This window comes from Bactrocera tryoni, chromosome 2, assembly GCF_016617805.1.
Source record: "Bactrocera tryoni isolate S06 chromosome 2, CSIRO_BtryS06_freeze2, whole genome shotgun sequence".
In the NCBI taxonomy this organism is placed as follows: domain Eukaryota; kingdom Metazoa; phylum Arthropoda; class Insecta; order Diptera; family Tephritidae; genus Bactrocera; species Bactrocera tryoni.
In genome coordinates, this window is record NC_052500.1 from 47872422 (window position 1) to 47893743 (window position 21322).

The 21322-nt window shown below is 39.7% G+C and overlaps 1 protein-coding gene across 2 annotated transcripts in view; it reads left to right on the top strand.

Moving 5' to 3' along the window:
- The first annotated feature begins 515 nt into the window (after positions 1 to 515).
- The window catches only part of LOC120768453, a 34676-nt gene continuing 13869 nt past the window's right edge, over positions 516 to 21322 (top strand). The window contains exon 1 of one of the 2 annotated variants that reach the window (XM_040095151.1): positions 516 to 760. In XM_040095151.1, coding sequence (XP_039951085.1) covers positions 646 to 760 — 115 coding nt within the window. In that variant the 5' untranslated portion in view covers positions 516 to 645. Of the gene's footprint in view, positions 761 to 16466; positions 16867 to 21322 lie in introns of those variants that run through there. The other variant, XM_040095153.1, reaches the window with a different exon arrangement.

Genomic DNA, 21322 nt, shown 5'->3' on the forward strand with positions numbered 1-21322 from the left:
CTGATGTGCCACCATGTTCTTAAGTCTAAAAGCTAATAACGTCTAACCATTCCCTGATGCTATTATCAACATTAAATTCATTTCTTTACACTTGATTGTCTTGTTTATGTTTGTTATTGCACGCTTGAGTTTCTCTACAAGCACAACAACAAGCAAGCACACATCTATAAATAAAGTTATTTTGATTAGGGTATATGATTGTATATACATACATACACAGACACACATACAGTCAGTCACACGAAGAATCAACAACATCAAAAATAGATAGTAGAATCAGCTCAGCTGGTCGGTAGCCCTCAACACCCAAGTCTACAGTACTTTCAGCCCTAGCGCGATATCGCTATTTCACTGATTAATCGTCCCCGTGTGCTATCGCCTTTCATATCGTCATCCGCTCCGCGCTCTCTGCTCGACAAAGTAATGAAAACTTGTCTGTCTGTATGCACGTTAGGGAGGAGTAGTAAAAGCCTTATCGCAAAACTGTTGAGTCCCTGTTAGGCCTTTAAGTTAGTTGGTTGGGAAATCTCGCCGACATCGGTTGCGCGTCGCACGTTTAGGATCGTCTTCGGAAAACTACACATAGTTAACGGTATTTCGAAAGATAAACTACAATTAAAAACGCAGAAAGGAGGCTGGTTCAACATGGTGGATAAAGCTCTAATGAAGCGTCCAGCCAAGCCGACGCACACTCCACCCAGTTTGGGTGTATATCATTACTACCACTCGGACTTTTACTACTCCATGCCGAATATAAGCAGTAAGTACGCCTTTCTCTGTTTTGTTTTTTTTTTTTCTTAAGCAGTTCGCAAGTACGCATTTTGTTCTTAAACAACAATAACCAATTTTGCATATTTTCCATGACATGATGTGATAAGTGATTTATAAATTTGTATATGTTTGTATGCTTTAAAAATGCTTTCTTTTAAATCTGCGAGTTAGTAGATAAACAAAGTGTTATTCCAAGTCAAGAACGTCAATCACCTCAGAGTGTTTGATTAAGACTTTTAGGTTTGAAATACAAAAAATATCTTTACCGATCGCTACTATAATCAGATAAATTGATTAATAATCATACAGCCGATATCATAACGGTGTTGTTTAAAACTACCAAACGTACGATCACACTCTTAAGAATAATGCTAAGAACGTAAAAATTATTAGCAACATTGGTGTAGTGTACGAGGGTTGTCTTTTATACTTCGTGATTAGAGTATAAAAACAATTATTAATCATCGAATACAGCTTTATTGTTTTAAAAAATATTCTCCACAAAGATATACTGAACGCTATATAGAGCCTCTTAGTTTATTTTTTACATACGGGAATAAAAGGAAGTCATTGGGTACCAAGTAAGGATTCAACGGTAGATGATTCATCAAATCCTTGTTTTCAGTGCTCAAAAATTCGAAATATTAAACGCAACCTATGCAAACCTTTGTACGAATTCTTCTTCTTCTTAATTGGCGTAGACACCGCTTACGCGATTATAGCCTAGTTAACAACAGCGCGCCAGTCGTTTCTTCTTTTCGCTACGTGGCGCCAATTGGATATTCCAAGCGAAGCCAGGTCCTTCTCCACTTGGTCCTCCCAACGGAGTGGAGGTCTTCCTCTTCCTCTGCTTCCCCCGGCGGGTACTGCGTCGAATACTTTCAGAGCTGGAGTGTTTTCATCCATCCGGACAACATGACCTAGCCAGCGTACCCGCTGTCTTTTAATTCGCTGAACTATGTTAATGTCGTCGTATATCTCGTACAGCTCATCGTTCCATCGAATGCGATATTCGCCGTGGCCAATGCGCAAAAGACCATAAATCTTTCGCAGAATTTTTCTCTCGAAAACTCGTAACGTCGACTCATCGGTTGCTGTCATCGCCCAAGCCTCCGCACCATATAGCAGGACGGGAATTATGAGCGACTTATAGAGTTTAGCTATTGTTCGTCGAGAGAGGACTTTACTTTTCAATTGCCTACTCAGTCCGAAGTAGCACCTGTTGGCAAGAGTTATCTTGCGTTGGATTTCCAGGCTGACATTGTTGGTGGTGTTTACGCTGGTTCCAAGATAGACGAAATTATCTACAACTTCAAAGTTATGACTGTCAACAGTGACGTGAGTGCCAAGTCGCGAGTGCGACGACTGTTTGTTTGATGACAGGAGATATTTCGTTTTGCCCTCGTTCACTACCAGACCCATTTTCTGTGCTTCCTTGTCCAGCCTGGAGAAAGCAGAACTAACGGCGCGGGTGTTGAGGCCGATGATATCAATATCATCAACATACGCCAGCAGCTGTACACTCTTATAGAAGATGGTACCTTCTCTTCTTAGTTCTGCAGCTCGAACTATTTTCTCCAGAAGCAGGTTGAAGAAGTCGCACGATAGGGAGTCGCCTTGTCTGAAACCTCGTTTGGTATCGAACGGCTCGGAGAGGTCCTTCCCGATCCTGACGGAGCTTTTGGTGTTACTCAACGTCAGTTTACACAGCCGTATTAGTTTTGCGGGGATACCAAATTCAGACATCGCGGCATAAAGACAGCTTCTTTTCGTGCTGTCGAAAGCAGCTTTGAAATCGACGAAGAGGTGGAGTGTGTCGATTCTTCTTTCACGAGTCTTTTCCAAGACTTGGCGCACGGTGAATATCTGTTCGGTTGTTGATTTTCCAGGTCTGAAGCCACACTGATAAGGTCCAATCAGTTTGTTGACGGTGGCCTTTAATCTTTCATACAATACGCTCGATAGAACCTTATATGCGATGTTGAGGAGGCTAATCCAACGGTAGTTGGCGCAGATTGTGGGGTCTCCTTTTTTATGGATTGGGCATAGCACACTTAAATTCCAATCGTTGGGCATGCTTTCGTCCGACCATATTTTACAAAGAAGCTGATGCATGCTCCTTATAAGTTCTTCGCCGCCGTGTTTGAATAGCTCGGCCGGCAATCCATGGGCCCCCGCCGTTTTGTTGTTTTTCAGGCGGGTAATTGCTATTCGAACTTCTTCATGGTCGGGCAATGGAACGTCTACTTTATCGTCATCGATTGGGGAATCGGGTTCGTCTCTCCTGGCGTTGTGCATTCACTGTCATTCAGCAGGCTGGAGAAGTAAGTGTTCCCTTCTTAATTTAAGTATGCTCTGGGCATCAGTGACTAGATCACCTTTGAGGGTTCTACAAGAGTATGCTCCGGTCTTGAAACCTTCTGTAAGCCGCCGCATTTTTTCGTAGAATTTTCGAGCATTACCCCTGTCGGCCAGCTTATCCAGCTCTTCATACTGACGCATTTCGGCCTCTTTCTTCTTCTGTCTACAAATGCGTCTCGCTTCCCTCTTCAACTCTCGGTACCTATCCCATCCCGCACGTGTAGTGGTCGATCGTAACGTTGCGAGGTAGGCAGCCTGTTTTCTCTCCGCTGCGACACGGCACTCCTCGTCGTACCAGCTGTTCTTTTGCACTTTCCGAAAACCAATGGTTTCGGTTGCAGCTGTACGTAAGGAGTTTGAAATTCCGTCCCACAGTTCCCTTATACCGAGTTGTTGACGAGTGCTCTCAGAGAGCAGGAGTACAAGCCGAGTAGAGAATCGTTCGGTTGTCTGTTGTTATTGCAGCTTCTTGACGTCGAACCTTCCTTGTGTTTGTTGGCGTGCGTTTTTTGCTGCACAGAGGCGGGTGCGAATCTTGGCTGCAACAAGATAGTGGTCCGAGTCGATGTTAGGACCTCGGAGCGCACGCACAACTAAAACACTGGAGACGTGTCTTCCGTCTATCACAACATGATCGATCTGGTTGGTAGTTTTTCGATCCGGAGACAGCCAGGTAGCTTGATGAATTTTTTATGCTGGAATCTAGTACTACAGATAACCATATTTCGGGCCCCGGCGAAGTCAATCAGCCTCAACCCATTAGGGGATGTTTCGTCGAGGAGGCTGAATTTACCGACCGTAGTGCCAAAGATACCTTCTTTACTCACCCTGGCGTTAAAGTCGCCAAGCACGATTTTGACATCGTGGCGGGGGCAGCTCTCATAAGTGCGCTCCAAGCACTCATAAAAGACATCTTTGGTCACATCGTCCTTCTCTTCCGTCGGGGCGTGGGCGCAAATCAGCGATATGTTGAAGAACTTCGCTTTGATGCGGATTGTGGCTAGACGTTCATTCACCGGAGTGAATGATAGTACTCGGCGACGGAGTCTCTCTCCCACCACGAATCCAACACCAAACTTGCGCTCCTTTATATGGCCACTGTAGTAAATGTCACAAGGACCTACTCGTCTCTGTCCTTGGCCCGTCCATCGCATTTCTTGGACGGCGGTGATGTCGGCCTTAATTTTCGCGAGGACATCAACCAGATGGGCAGCGGCACCTTCCCAATTAAGGGTCCGGACATTCCAGGTGCATGCCCTCAAATCGTAGTCCTGATTTCGTTTGCCTTGGTCGTCATCAAAAGGGGGGTCTCTCGATCCGAGGCTGTCGTTTAGATTTCATTGGTATTGTTTTTTACGCGGAGGGTCCCAAACCCAGCGCACAACCCTATATAGGGGATGTTTCGCCTTCGAACGGATGTTCTTAGGCTACCCAGAGGTTACTTGGTCAAAGACCGGAAGTAGTGAGCTCACCATGTGTAAAAGAATCGTTTCTAGCCACTCCCAATTGAATGGCGATCAGAGAACTTTCCTCACTTGCGTGAACTTCTACACATGACTCCATCCTCCGATTTACTCAATTTACTATCAATTTCCTCAAAAACCGTATTGTGAGAATTTTGGAACTTCAGAATTTGCATGGCTTCTAGTTCCTGAATTTTATATACTTAATATCGAAGATATTTTGTAAAAATTCACTTTTGTTCGAACCACCTCTTGAGACTTGTAGGTAGGTAGATAAAGGGGGGCGGCAGAACATCCTTGGCCCCGGGCGCCCGAAGTTGTAGCTACGCCACTGCCAGTATGTACATATAGTTGACTTTGTACCTCAAAATCAGTCAATGTTCGAGATATAGTGTTCATATGTATATGAAATTCAGGGATAATTTTTCGGCCAACATGTGAGTTATGTGAATGAAATTGTGAGTTCATGGTTTACTGATAACAGTGAATCCTTTCTGGATAAAATTGGTCGAAAACTTCACCTAGCCCTCGTATAACAAACATATAACATCCGGGTGACTTTACTCCATATGAGTGGTAATGGTACCTTAATGAACCCCAGGAAATATTTTATTAGTGTGTGACATATTAATAGAAGGTAGTATTGGCAAAAATAGATTACATCGTGTCGATATTAATTTCAGCTCCCATATATTACATACATACATATGTACTATATAATGATTTTTGTTTTTCTAACAAACCTTTTGCCGAATATGTCGGTCGGAGTATTTTTTATGTAACTACATATGTATGTATGTATACTTCCAGTCGAACTTCTATAACTCGAACTCTTGAATTGGCAATAGAAGTCAAATTTCATACAAATTTCCTTCCATAACTCGAAGTTCCTCTAACTCAATGTTTTTTTGGATTATGGTGATTTGAGTTACGGAAGTTCAACTGTATATGGATTCCGATCCTCTGGTTGACGGTTTGCATCTTAAGGCATTTCCCTGGCTTTGATTATTGCAGCTTGCAAGAGTATAAAATGTTCGGTTGCACCCGAGCATAACTCTTCTTTACTTGTTTTTAATTATATTTATTATTTTTATTTTTTGATTTTCGACAACGAATTTCTTGTAAACGATTATCTTAATAGAAAAATTATAAAATATCATTTTGTAGAGCTGTGAAATACCTAGAGCTTATTCTTGCAAGAAATCTTTGGAGGCCAAACATTGAGGAGAGAGTAAGGAAGGCTCTACGAAACACTAATCAAGCCAGTAATGTTCTTGGGTTCAGCAGACTACACCAACAACATTTTTAAACTAAGCACCCGTTTACTCTGCCGCCACGGGCGTCGCAGAAGCCACTCGTGGCGATTTTTTCTCTGCCCACATATTACACATTCGAGGGATTTGTTGATGGAGAAAAGTCGCGGGTGAAGAGGCGAAGTGAGCTTTTTCATGGATGTGTCGAAGCTAGGAGGGAAGACTGAAGGGGGAGTTTTCTGTAAGGAGCTCTCCGTGAATCTTAGGTCTAATCTACTGGACCAATGTGGTATTTTCAGGAAGAAGTGGCAGCAATTAAAGTGGCGGTAGACGTATTTCTACGAAGGGGTGCCTATTTCAGGAAGAGGAGCATTCACTCCGACAGCACGGCGATAATACTAGCGCTAATCCCACCAACTGTGCGCTTAAAGATAGTTAAGTCTGTTCTAGAAATAGGATCAAGCTAATTCATCTTGAGACTCGTCTGGGTGACTGGTCACAGCGGAATCTCCGGAAATTGCAAAGCCGAGAAGCTAGCTCGAAGGACCACCCTTGTTTCGCTCACATTTGTATGTGAGTGGGATCTCCATTGACATCTTGAGTTCTAGCACTGGGCATTGCACTTCGCGACACGCTGATATGCAAGATCCTTTTGTCCTAGAGTGGAATACAGGAGATCTTCTAAATTACTTTACCGTAGCATAGTTCATCTTGTCTTACTGCATATCTTCCATGCAGCAAGATTAAAAATCTTGACGGATGTAAGTTATCAAAGTTGTATTGAGGATGGTCTGGTGGAAACATCCAGACACTTTCTCCTCCATTGCCCAGCATTTTCAAGATGAAACATCAGCCGTAGCTGACATTGGCTGAATCCCAACTCGGGATTAATACAGAGCGAACACTTTCAATGTTATTCTTGACTTGTTAAGTGACCTAAAAGAAAGTTGTTTGGTATACGAGGTAATAGACGTATCTACAATTTGGTTCTAGAGTCCCCATTAGACGGGCATGTCATCAACAAATTGACACCTTTACATCTTCCTTTGTCAGTAAATCAGAAAATCTACTAAATAGTCCAACTGATTTATGTCCAGAGCAGGAAATTCTGATGCATTAGAGTGTAAGGACATAATCAGTTAATTCGCTGCAGCATAATCAGACTGCAAACCATTTTAATCCGACACTGCTCAGGACATCTCTATTCGGGTAGAAAATGGTAGAGTCTGAGCAGCATATTAAAGATCTTTGAAATCTTGCTGATTACGTTTTCAGGTAACGATTTAAGGACTAGCGCATTAATTAACTCTGTCATGGCGTGGTCATTTATTGTTTGCCAACGCTTGGATCTCCTCCTAAACCACCTATTTCGGCAATCGGTAGCTCTATTTGAGGAGCAACGTACAAAAATTTGCTTAATTTTGCGCTGCTGAATCACTAAACTTGTTAGGAGTAAATTTATTGTGGAAGTGTGCGGCAAACTCATAAGCTTTCTTTTCATTGGTTTAGCACCAGAGGCCTCTGCGGTTCATAATTAATGGATATCTGAATTTCGGATATTTGCATAGTCGGGTTTCAAAGATTCTCCGCATGGTTTTAGGAATTTGTTGCGCACATTCGAGAGAACCTCCGTCAGTTTCTTTCTGGAACAGCGCAGTAGATCTTTGTCGTCAGAATTCCATCTTTTCCTGATAACACTACTTTCGTCAGCCACAATTTTTCTTCCGACTGATTTTATACCGCATATATCGATCATTATTTAAGATATCTTAAATAAAGTATGCGTAGAAAATCGGGTCAATACTTCCCCTAGCTAAGTTATTTTGTTTGATGACAACAGCTGATCTTATTGAATATTTTCGCAGCCAACTTCACACTTAACCGTTTTACCGTTACATATATGTGATTGGCTGATATAATAAGGCTTGTTTGTACAAAATTTTCTTAAGTTATAGTAGAAATAGTTTTTGTTTGGTGCCTAATTGAAGATGGAAGATCGAAAACGGCATTTTTGACATATTTTACAGCTTTACTATCTAAAAGGCAATAAATGCAGTTCAAGCAAGCCGAATATTTTGAAGTGTATGAAAGGATGTGTTAACCGAACGCCAAAGCAAAAATTGGTTTAAAAAATTTGGTTCTTGGAAGACCTTTCGAAGCCGATGTGGATAAAACAAAGTTGCTGGTTGATGCAAATCGTCTAATAACAATTCGACAGATTGCTGAAAGATTAAACTTGTCTAAAGCGACCGTTCACAAGCACATAAAGCACAAAAGTCAAAGTAGGGATCCATTCGTGTTGCGCGTTTTTAGTGGTGACGAAAAGTGGGTTACGTACAAGAAAATAAAGCGCAAGAAATGGTGAACCAGCTCAAAGCACTTCGAAGGCCGTTGTTAACCAAACAAAGGTTCTGTCAAAAGCTTTTGTACTACTACGACCACCAAGTCTAGATAATGGACTTGGCACCTTCGAACCATTACTTCTTCCAGTCTACCCAGAATTTTTTGGATGGTACCTAAAAATCTGGACAACTTGGACCAGTTTTTTGCCTGCAATGATAAAAAATTGTATGAACGCGGATTCAATCTTTTGCAAGAAGACAGCAAAAAATAAAGGGTTGAAATGAAGAATATATAATTTCAATAAAACTGCGGTTAAATTGAACTAAAAAATCGAAATTACTTAGTGAACGACCCAATACATATCCAAATGTAGACCAACCATTTCTATTAGTGCCATACCGTTTTCACGAAATCGAAACCCAATTACAATGAATTTTTTAATTTAATGATTTCTTTGGACTCATTTATACAGCATTTTTCCATTTATATACCCTTGACAGGGTATATTAAGTTCGCAATGATGGTTGTAAGAGCCAGAAGGAAACGTCAGATACCCTATAAAATATGGCACATATCTAAATGATTAGCGCGACAAGCTGAGTCGATTAAGCCGTCTCCAACCGTCTATATATACGGAACTATTTCTTCAGTTTCTAAGATATCGATTAGAAGTTTTGCACACGTTCCTTTCTCCTCATGAAGTTGCGCATTTGTGGGAGCCATCAATATCGGACCATTATAGCAATAGCTACCCCAAACACAGAACGATTGGAATCAAGTCCTTGTATAGAAAACTTTTTCACCCCAGTATTTATTGTTGTCTTTTGATCTAACATATCAGTAAATTTTTTGGATATTCAATTGAAATCTTTCCTGACAATAGTTATTCTGTGTAACAAAAATGAGTTGAATCGGGTCAACACCTCCCTGAGCCCCCATTTACCTAATGTGAAGATTTTCGAACATCCTGGTGACTTTATACTGCATATATCGGCCAATATTTAAGATACCTCAAAGAAAATTACTTAACGTATTTTGCTCATAACATGTATATTTGTGCCTAAAATAGATAAATTTGGACGGAAGCTTGACCTAGCACCCATATAACTAATATCAGGATTTTCAAACATCGGGCTGACTTTATAGGTAGGTAGGTAGGAGTGCAGCCCTATCGGGCTCAATTAACACTTGATGTGCCATTTTGATGCACTGTTCGTAGAACCTCCTGTATCTGCTATTACGTTTCATCTTCTCTCTCAAACCATTTTGAGGTTTCGATGAAACTACTTATGTCCGATATGCTTTTGGTGGAAATCCATTCAAGATTTGGTGCTTGGTGGATTCCGAGTGTTTTGTGTCGGATCTGTGCTAGAGCTGGGCATTCGCAGAGAAAATGGAAGATTGTTTCCTTGTTCCCTGCTACTCCGCAACCACGGCAGATGTCGTTGTAGGGCATACCCATTTTGGATGCGTGTTCCCCAAATGGCCAGTGCCCTGTTGTGGTAGCTGTTACTCTGTAAATACTTTTTCTTGACCTATTTAGTAAGTCGTTGGTTCTTTTCCTGTCATATGTTGGCCATAATTGTTTAGTTATGACGCATTTTGTGATGTTTTTCCAATTGTTATTTACAATTTGTTGAAATTGTCTATTGATCTCTCCTGTGATTGATCCTAGCGGACTTGGTATTATCTCCGCCTCGGATTCGTGGAGGAAAGCTCCTGCCTTTGCCAACTCGTCTGCTTTTTCGTTACCGAAAATCTTCCTGTGGCCGGGAAGCCAGATTAAGTTTAGTTGGAGCTTGTCTTTTATTGAGCTTAGTGCTATCTTGCAGTTGTGTACTGTGCTGGAGTTTGTCATGGGTGAAGACAAGGCCAGGAGCGCCGCCTGGCTATCCGTAAATATAGTTGCTTTAATTATATTCCCGTGGTTTTTTAATAGAGCTTCGCAGGCTTTTTCTATGCCTAGTACTTCTGCTTGGAAGATGCTAGCCGAGTTTGGTAGACGTATAGAGAGAGATATGCCAAGATCAGCGGAGAATACCCCCGTGCCTACTCCGCAGTCCATTTTGGACCCGTCGGTATAGACTGAGATGGTATCCTCCTCTTCTATTGAGCCTCTTCTCCATTCTCGTCTTGAAGGTATCCTTACTTGGAAGTGTCTATTGAAGTCGAGCTTTGGGAGAATGCAGTCTGATTTATTAATGGTGAGCTTGTTTATGATTACACTATGTCCATAGTTCTGCTGGTTCCAACTTCCCAATTCTTTTATTATTGTCGCCGCAATAGCTGCTGTTTTTTGAATAAAAATGTCTATTGATAGTTGATGCAGGATCATGTTGGCGCATCAGTTGGACATGACCTGATTGCCCCAGTAACACCCTCAGATGCTGCTCTTTGTATACCATTTAATTTTTTGATGTTGTATTGTTTGTTTACCGCTGGCCACCATACCAGAGCTCCATATGTAAGTATAGGTCTTATGACCGCCGTATACATCCACATGACTATACTTGGTTTGAGGCCCCAATTCTTGTTGACGATTCTCTTACAAGTATAGTAAGCCATGTATGCTTTGTTTATTCTTTTTTCTATATTTATTTTCCAGGACAATTTGGTGTCAATCTCCACCCCCAAGTATTTAGCTGTGGGGGATAAAGTGAGTGTTGTACCGTTTAGTACCGGAAGTTGAAACTGAGGTATTTTGGTTGTGCTTGTGAATAGCATCAGTTCTGTTTTGTTCGGGTTAACTCCTAGGCCATTATTTTTAGCCCATAGGTTTAACCTTCGAAGTGCTCTTTCCATAATCTCGCTGACTGTTGAAGGAAACATGCCTGACACCAACAACACTATATCGTCTGCATACGTCACTTTAGTTGGAGGAGTATTTCGTTCAGCGCTACAACCCATAGGAGCGGAGAGAGGACCCCTCCTTGAGGCGTCCCTCTACTCACATAGCTTGTTTGTGTTGCAGCGCCGTTTGAAGCTATAATCTTCCTATTCTCAAGCATCGATAGTATCCATCTGCACAGTGTCATCTATGCCACCATGTGCCAGAGAGTTAATTATCGCATTTACTTCTATGTTATTGAAGGCGCCCTTTATGTCTAGAAAAGCAGCCATGGTGTATTGTTTGTGGTGTAGTGATTTTTCAATTACACTTATCACCTCGTGAAGGGCATTTTCGGTTGATCGGCCCTTTATGTACGCATGTTGGGACTTCGATAACTTCTCCGCCATTATTGTTCTTACGTGTAGATCTATTAGTCTTTCCAGTACCTTCAGCATAAAGGAGGTGAGACTTATAGGTCTAAAGTCCTTGGCATTTTCGTGTGTTCTTCTGCCAGGTTTTGGAAGGAACACAACTTTACTTCTTTTCCAACTTCTTGGGATGTAGGATAATAGAATGCTAGCTTTGTATTTATTTTCAAGTCTTTGAACCATTGGTTCTACCAGTTTTTGCAACATTATGGGCATAATCCCCCCAGGACCTGCCGCTTTAAATGGTGCAAAACTATTTATGGCATACTTGCTTTTGCTTTTGTCTATTATTTGGCTTTGATAATCAGCTGCGTTCAACGGTGGTTCTGGTTGAACCCTCATTGAAGGTGTTTGCTGACTCCCGGGGAAGTGTGTTGTAATTAGTACCTCCAGAGACTCTTTTGCCGAGGAGGTCCAATCACTTCCCTCCGTCCTAATGTAGGCAGTGTTAATATGATCTTTGGATAGCATTTTGTTCAGCCTAGCGGTTTCTCTGCAACTTTCAATCGATGTGCAGAAAGATCGCCTAGAGTCGTTTTTTGCTTTCCTGACTGCTTTTATATGGCTGCCATATTTTGGTTCTAAAACTCTCATTGAAACCTTTCCTTAGTTGTGTTCTGAAATTCTTGAGTTCACTGTTCCACCAAGGGGGAGACTTTCTCTTTTTCAAAACTGTTAGCGGAGTAGATTTATTGAAAGTTGTGGTTAAGATTTTTTCCAACTTCTCTACTTCTGAATCTAGTTCTTGAGGATTTCTGATACTCTTATTGCCTCCCTTTTCGAGGCCTTTTGTTGCTATTCTGGTATATTTTTCCCATGCTGTTCTTCTAGGGTTCCGGTATGTGAGAGGAGCACTGTACTTCCCGCGGATGCTGAAGAGTATCCAGGAGTGATCCGACATGGAAGGCTCATCTGATACCCTCCAGTTATCCACAACGAGACTGTCTGTGTCTGTTGATAGCGTGAGGACAAGCACTTCCTCCCACCCGGGAAACCTATCAGAGATTGGTAAAATAAAAGTTGGCTTATCAACCTTGTTGCATATACTACTTAGATTACTATTTAGAATATACTGCAAGAGTGACTCACCTCTGGTGTTTATGCTGGAGCTACCCCATACGGTGTGCCTTGCGTTTGCATCACACCCTATTAGGACATCTTCCTTCCTGTTCTCCTCTACTAGTCTGGTGAGCGGGGTCGGTGGTATGTCTTCGTCATGGGCCAAGTAGGCCGAGACTAAGAAGAAGGGCTTTTCCTTCTGTTCCACCTTTACCACTATGATATCTGCTGTGCTGTAATTAGGACAAAGAAATGCATTTATACTTTTATTGATAAGAATGCATGCCCTAGGTTTATCTTTGTTCCGTGTGTAAAACAGGTTATAGTTGCTGCTGTTTAGCCCTTTAATGGTGTCTTCTTTGACCCAGGGCTCCTGTATTAGGCTGATGTCGATGCTCCCCTTGTTCATAAGGGTTATCAGATTCGCTGTAGCACTCTTCGAGTGCTGCAGGTTTATCTGTACGCATCTAAGGTTGTTATTGGGCATCTCGGGTTTCTTCGATGCCCACATTCCTTAGCAACTGGCTGGCGTCGTCGACCTCTTCCGTGTCGTCTTCGTCAGCCGCTTTGTCGCCTTGGAAGATTTTCAACCTGGCCTTTCGAATTCCGAAGCTGATTTTGTAGTCAGTCTTCTTGAGAGCCTCAATGGACTCATCGCAAATGGCCACTAGTATCGGTCTGCTAGTTTTGTTTGGTTTTTCTTCCTTTATCAGCTGCCACTCATCTATACCAGGTATAGATTTGTTCTGCAGCTTGATACACCTCAGGTGTTTTTTGCCTGGCTCCTCTAGTGGGGGTAACAAAATGCGAGCACGAGGTCTCTTTGGAATGTCCCTGGCGGGTATAAGCCTCAATTGGAGGCCTACAAAGGCGTTGCTGATTTTAGAAACACTATCCATCAGGAAATCTAGGGAGGTCTGGTCCGCGCACTTGATGACCCTGTAGCCCCTGAGGGTTTCAGAGGAGTCAAACTCCGGGTGAGGACCCGCTGGATTGTCGAATACATAGCTTAGCACCATACTCGACAATCTGACGTCGATCTCCACCCATCTTTCCTGTACCGTGCTCGGTGAGGAGGAATTCCCATCTACCATGGCCACTTGCAGGCTATCTCCGGCTACATCGCAGAAATGCCTTCACTCCGCCTCGGTTTTTTAGGCAGAGTTTCGGGTGTTTCTGTAGTAGAGCAATTCTTTTTTTGTGAAGTGCTCTCCTGTTTGTTCTCTACTAGAGGTTCTGATTGCTTCCTTTTCAGGTAGCTTTCATATTCCTCCACTATTGCTTTGAGGCGCTTTGTTTCTGCCTCATCAACTGGGGTGCCGGCTGCCTGGTCTTTGGCTATCTTCCCTAGAATGAAGACTGCCCTCTGGTACCGGTTTTTCCTCAGCTGATTCTGGGATTTTTTGCGCTTCTTTTTGATTTCCCCTTTGGCCGCCAGTGCACTTTGGTTGGTGCTCATGGCAGCTTTGGAGGTGGACGCTTCCTCCCTTACGTTCGCTGTTATCACTGCTGTATCTGACGGTATACTTAGGTTGGTATGTCCGGCAGTACCTTTACTCGTCTCCTGGCTGGAGGCGAGTAATTCGTCTTCGTCGGATTCCGTAATGGGAATCCTGTAACTCGTCTGTTGTCGTCAAATTGGTTGCTGTAGTTGTTGTTGTTTTGTTATTTCCGTTCATTTGTTGGTCCCACGAGTAAGCCGGAAAGGGTTGGTCACTCGTCCGCAGAGCCGGTATGCGGAGAGAAAGCTTTTATACCTCCGACCTCGCCCGGGCATCGGAGGGTACCGTTCGTGATCAGCTATTTATTACCCCCCCCCCTGACCATTGGCTTAGGGTGGTTTGACTTTATTCCCAGGGAACATTTTTTAGTATGTGGCATAATAATGGTCAATAGATAAAATTGGATCGATTTTCGTTTTTCTAACAAGCCTTATCCTGTTGGTCAGTATTTAAGTTCTATATAGTGTATCCCTTGAGCCATTTGCCTGGCTTTGATTGATGCAAGTTGCAAGAGTATAAAATGTTCGGCTACTTTTTATACCCTGAACAGGTTATATTAAGTTTGTCACGAAGTTTGTAACACTCAGATAACAAACCGAGCGTCGGAGACCCTATAAAGTATATATATGTATAAATGATCAGTATGTTGAGCTGATCCGTCAGTCTGAATATATACGAACTAGTCCCTCAGCTTTCAAGATTTCGTTTTGAAATTTTGCAAACGTCATTTACTCTTCAAGAAGCTGCTCATTTGTCGGAACTGCCGATATCGGATCACTATAACATATAGCTGCCATACAAACTGAACGATCGGAATCAAGTTCTTGTATGGAAAACTTTCACATTTGACAATGTATCTTCACAAAAGTTGGCATAGGTTATTTTCTAAGATAATAATGTAATATACGAAGAAATTGTTCATCTCGGCTTACTATAGCGTATAGCTTCCATACAAACTGAACACATAGTTACTAAAAGAAATGCACCTGTGAAGGGTATATTAGCTTCGGTGCAGCCGAAGTTGTCGTTTTTTCTTGTTTTATATTTATGTATATTTGTTTTGCTTTCTGATGATTAAATACTTATGTATAAAGTTTCCCGAGTTTCATTACAAAATGAATTGATGGAACTCAGTATATTCGTCAAATGGATCCTAAGGAAGATAGAAAATATAATATTAATTATTTGTTATTGTCGATTATTTTCATTCACTTTTTTGGCCGTTTCCTTAAGAATAAATTTTATTCATATTATTGCTCCATTTTTGTTTTTTAAATTCATCTCATTAGAGGGTTAAAGGTTACAGTTGGACCGGTAGCTCAGCTGAAGAAACGCAGCCAACATCAATACGTTGATTTCGGTTTGTTTTCTATTAACGTCAATTGTTTATTTGACATTACGCTTTATTGTTTTCTTCGTTATTCGGTTTGTTATGATTTTTCACGAGCAACACAAAAACAAAAGAGCAAGAGCGGAGTACGCCTACAGTGGATGATTTTTGTTTTTGAGCGCGACGGAAGCAAATAACACTATTGTTTCTAAACATTTTGAGTTTGTAGTTTGCTGAGTGCGTCGTGGTGTTTTCAATAATTTTAGTATTTTTTCTAGGCACGTGTAAGCATGTGTGTATGTAAATCCATATGTAGTAAGTAGTACTTTTACGAAAAGAGAGAATTTTCTGCCGTCTGCATTGCATGCATTTGGTCTGAGCATATGTATGATAAAAAATTACGAACAGTTGTTGTGTTTTTATGGCTGTGAACAGGTCATGTTTGCACATTATCTCGTTGGGGGAAACGGTGGACTTTTAACACAATGCAGTGCGGATGCATTGAGGTGTAAGGAAGCAAATTGAATTTTCACGCCATTAAATTGAGTTCAATGTAGTGTGATAGAAAGTGAAGTGAAATATGATAATTTCGTATGAAAAGTGTGATTAAAATTCTTGTAACGTAATATCAAATCGTTTGCCAACCCCTGAGTTTTATTAGAAAAAACGAAACGTTATTAGTGAAGCTGCAATTAAGAGCAGTGGTGTACGTGAGTGGACCAACTTCCGTGTCAACTAGACATTTGGTTTGCTATCTGTACAAAATTATGAATTATAAATGAGTATTAAATGATTGTTGACAGAACTAAATGTAATGAAATCAGCGCACATTACACCCTTGTCTCCACAGTATTCATGCAAATGCATACACACATATGTATGTATGTATGTATATATGGCATGTCATGAAAGCACTGCAATGCATTGTGGCAGATGAGACAAAAGCGAAGTTGATTGCATAGAATATTTAAAAAATTATTTTATATTTATGTATAACTGTGAAGAGTCTAGTGTTTTTCCATGCCATGCACTGCAGTCGTGTCTTAACTACAACCCGCCATGCTGACCCTCAACACACAACTCTTTACTTGAAATTTTAAAATAATAAATTGAAAATGTGCTTTTTAAACTTAAAAAGAAATAAAATATTCAAAAAAAAGTCTTTTGACTCTTACAAATCTAATTTTTAAAATACCTCATTCATTTCACTGCTAAAATAAAACACTGGATAATTGTGAAACTAAGCATAACCACACTTTCAGTCCGCCAAAAAAAAAAAATAATAAATAAATACGAAAATAACCAAACAAAATAGAATCGTTGCGCCATAACTTAGCCACCCAGCCATCCATATGTATTGCTTATATGGCCGACGACTTGTACGCAACAAAAACATCAAGAAATATTGCGATAACAGAAAATTAGCGATAACACAAGCAAAAACCACAACGAGGGCGACAACAACAATAGCTCGATTTAGTGACAATCGTTGTACTTAGTTCTAAAGCAACGACAGCAAAAACATTGTAAGTATTAAGCACCTAAGTTACATCAAATGATGTGTATAATATTTACTAAGTCGCTAATGATAACAAGCAAAAACAAAAGTCTTCATTAGAAAACACCCTTGCGTTTTCATTTCACAACACCAACCGCTGTTTAGGCACCATTTGAAATTCATAACACACTATCGGTGACTTAACATTTTGTGTAATGAAAATTAAAGGCGTTACACTTATAAGTGTGCACCTGTCCATTAGGGTGGGGCCAATATTTTTATTGTATTTTATATGGTTTTCGATATCGGCGCTGCCGACAAATGAGCAGCTTCTTTGGGGATAAGGACATTTGCAAAAGTTCAGACCATAACCCCTAAACCTTGGAGAAACGGGCAGACATGACAAAATTGACTCAGCTCGTCGTGCTGATCATTTGCATATACTATATATTATGTATGTACATTTTATAGGGTTTCCGGCGTTTTAATCTGTTATTTTCAATGCTACTAAATAAAAGAAAGTTATTGTTAATTATATTTGTTTACTGCAAAAATAAGTTCTTCTATGATAAAATAGGGTTTTATTGACATACATAAATAATCGGGAATTGTGAACCGAAAAGACTCGAACCTAGAAGTGTTAAAGATTGTTTATTTAGAAATACACTTGTGGTCAATAAAAACGCACCACCACTTTTGTAGACTATATAACGGTAAATTAAAAACAAAATCTGTTAGATCTAGCAGGCAATGGAAAATAAATTATTTCTTATGAAATTGGGTTTCATACTGTTCAGTTATAGTCACGTTTTGATTGTGTATTTGAAAAGTTGTTCAAAATGTCAAATTATCAGAAGAAATTATCGCGTGACCAAAAACAATCGTATATTGGCATTAGATGTCAGCTAATAGGGTGATCCATTTCGAAATACCCTACATTTTTAAAGAAAACACACAAAAACTTTAAATTTAATGAGGTATGTTTATTATCATTCGAAAGCACATTCTTTAGGATTTTTTTTGAAGATTATCTCTCTCGGACGGTTATATCAATCGACCGGCTCAAAACGTGAAATTATCTGCTTACCGAAGTGTTCTCTCAATAAATTCATTCATGGATGCGATGTGTGGGAATTGGCGCCGTCTTGTTGAAATAAAATGTCGCTGAAATCACGAACTTCAATTTGAGGCATCGAACAGTTGGTTGCCACAATAACGGTTGCCATTGACGGTTCTCACCGGCATCATTTTTCTGTATGAAATGACAGCTCTTGAACCTCTTCAGTTTGCTCTTCGTCCTAAATGCGGCAACTTTGCTTGTTTACATACACAGAAATGGGACTTATCACTTAAGAAAATTTGGCTTTTTAAGAGCCCATAGACCGATGCGATGTTGCTTGGGAAAGGCGAGTGGCTTCTGTACTTCTACAACCTGTATTTTGCACGCTTTCAATTTAAGAACTGGACGTAAGATGCGCCAACTCATTCCATACGTCAGTCCGAGTTGCTGCGCACGGCGCCTAATCAATTCTCCACGTTGATTATTATCCAATAATGAATACTGGGTCTCAAAATGGGTGATGGTGTTGCGAATAGTACGCAGAGTAGTCGGATTATGTGGACCAAAAGTTGAGCGAAATGCACGAAACCCATTCTTAACCGAACGTGAATTTTCGTAATAAACTTAAACGATTTGTAAACGTAGATCATACATTTCCATAGTGAAATGCCAAACAACACTGTACAAAACTAACAAGACAGATTGACACAACTCACGAGTGAATTGTCAAAGAAAGGAAAAAAGGTATTGAAAAAATACCTCTACCTAGATCACCCGTTAAAATTGGTTGTAGCCATTCAACTATTGTTCGTCTTTTCCAAAAAAAATACATAGTGATGTGTTGGAGCATGAAAATGGTTTAAGTCGTCCCCGAAAGTCAACTGAAAGGACAGAGAACTGACTGCAGCGGTTAAATTATAGTGTACTTTCTAAAAGGGTGGATATGCAAATCTTTCACCAAGTGAATTTAAGTATCGAATTCATACGCCGATGGCTTAGAGATTTGGGTTTATATGGAACACGCCTTGACAAAAATTACACAATAATTAATACAAAAAAAGAAGACTGCACAAATTTATTGGACTAGAAAGTATCAGAATTGGAATTTATATGATTGGCAACAGATTATGTGGTCTGACGAGAGCAAATTTAGTTTACTTAGGGGCGAATTCGCAGTTATTAGTTAACCGTTGGTAAACTAAAATGTTAACTAGTACTTTGTATTCACAGTGTAGAGTTTAACTAATACTTATCTTAATGGAAATATATGGATTTCAATGTTGCTACCACTATATAAAATTATATATAGATTTTATATTTATGTAAAATTTAACCAAGTTGTTATACATAATATATGTACATATACATGTACATAACCAAGTTGTCATACATTGGAAAAAATTTGGACGATTACTAATTTTTTTTGCGAGGATCTATAATTTTATTCCAATTGTCATCGATGTCAATATTGCTTTGAATGTCAGATTCAATATTATATTCGCAAGCCATTTCAACAAATTATCAGTGAAAGCAATTATACTTGTACATCATCAGCTGTTATTTGACTAGTAGTTAACCAATCTCTGTTGGGGGCTTAACTGATAGCTAACTAAGCATTGTTAATAAAAAATTGGTGGTTAAGCCGTTAGTGTTGGTTAACTAATCACTGTGAATTCGACCCTAAGTTAAATTTGCGTTTACGTGCGCCATTCAGGTGGTGAGAGGTTCCATGATAACTGTGTAGGTAAGTAGGAGTGCAGCCCCATAGGGCTCAATTAGCACTTGATGTGCCATTTCGATAGGATAACTGTGTAGTAAAGAAAGTTAAGTTTCCTCAAAGTCAATTGATTTGGGACCTCTTAACCTTGATGAATGCACTAAAATATTACCCTTTTTTATTATCCGCATTTGAAGAGCATTATTTTTGTACGGAACACCTATTCTTCCATGATGAGCGCCATGCCACAGTGCAAAAGGAGTAAGTTTTGATTAGAAATAATTTTTGTATAAAACAAGTATACAAAATTGGTGTATATGATCCTATTCAGCTCGAATATTTATTTTTTTAGTTGGTTACATTGGCCTGGAAATTCGATAGTTTTAAACCCAATTGAACACTTATGACAAATAATGAAATATGGAGTTGCTAAACAGAACCAAACAAATAAAAATGGCCCTATTATTCTAATTTTATTCAAAAAATTAATCAGCTGATCTTATTTCAATTATATTTGGTGGTGCGGATTAATTGACCGCAAGTGTATGTATCAATCCTCTATAAATAAATACAAATTATCTCTATTTCAAACTATTTTTCTACATTGGTCTTTTCTTTAATTTTTGTCTATTTCCAAATCCATATATTTACCTTGGAACATGCGTTTATTCTCAGTTCCTTATTCATCCTTATCGGGATATTTCTCATCATATTGGAATTTTTAACATTGCTATAGGTTATACCTACCCTTTATTAGTAAGATTTCAATTATATGATTTCCAAAATTTTTCTGTGTTTGTAGCATAATATTTTCCGTTCAAATGTTGCACCCTAATGTTTTTTTATTTGTTTGATCAGTTGGTGGTTTGTCTAATTAGGTTGGTTTCATGCTTACACACCTATTAATGTCTATATAAATTACAAGTATTTTCGCAATTTATCGACAATTTAGTGACGCAAGGCGTGTGCTCTATAAATATAAATATATATGTATATACATATATACATATACATATACTCTATGGACATGTAACAAATGAACAATGACTCGCTAACACGTTAGAGTGAAATGTCACACATCGCAAATAATCAGGTTTTTACTTATGTAGGAAAAGGGCAAGTTAACCTTGAATGCGTTACTTTGTGGGTGTACTTCTTACAGTCATTGTGTTAATTATGAGATAGATGACAGTTGAAATGGAAGCGTTAATCTGAATATAACCAAAAAACCAGTCGATAATTTAAAGTTTTAAACTCACTCAAAAAGTATCAATGAAGGTCCAGCACTCTGCTTAGCTGAAAGAATCATTAAGAGATATGCCAAAAATGTTTAAACAAAAATTATGTTGCAGCGGTTATGTATAAACATTTTATGCAACTTAAGTAAATTTTTATAACCTGAGCAGGGTATATTAAGTTTGCCACGAAGTTTGTAACACAAAGAAGGAAGCGTCGGAGACCCTATGATGTATATACATATATAAATGATTAGTATGTTGAGCTGAGTCGATTTAGCCATGTCCATCTGTATGTCTGTCCGTCTATATATATACGAAGTAGTCCCTCAGTTTTTAAGATATCGCTTTGAAATTTTGCAAACGTCATTTTCTCTTCAAGAAGCTGCTCATTTGTCGGAACTGCCATACAAACTGATGATCGGAATCAAATGATTCCTCATTTGACGATATATCTTTACGAAATTTGGTA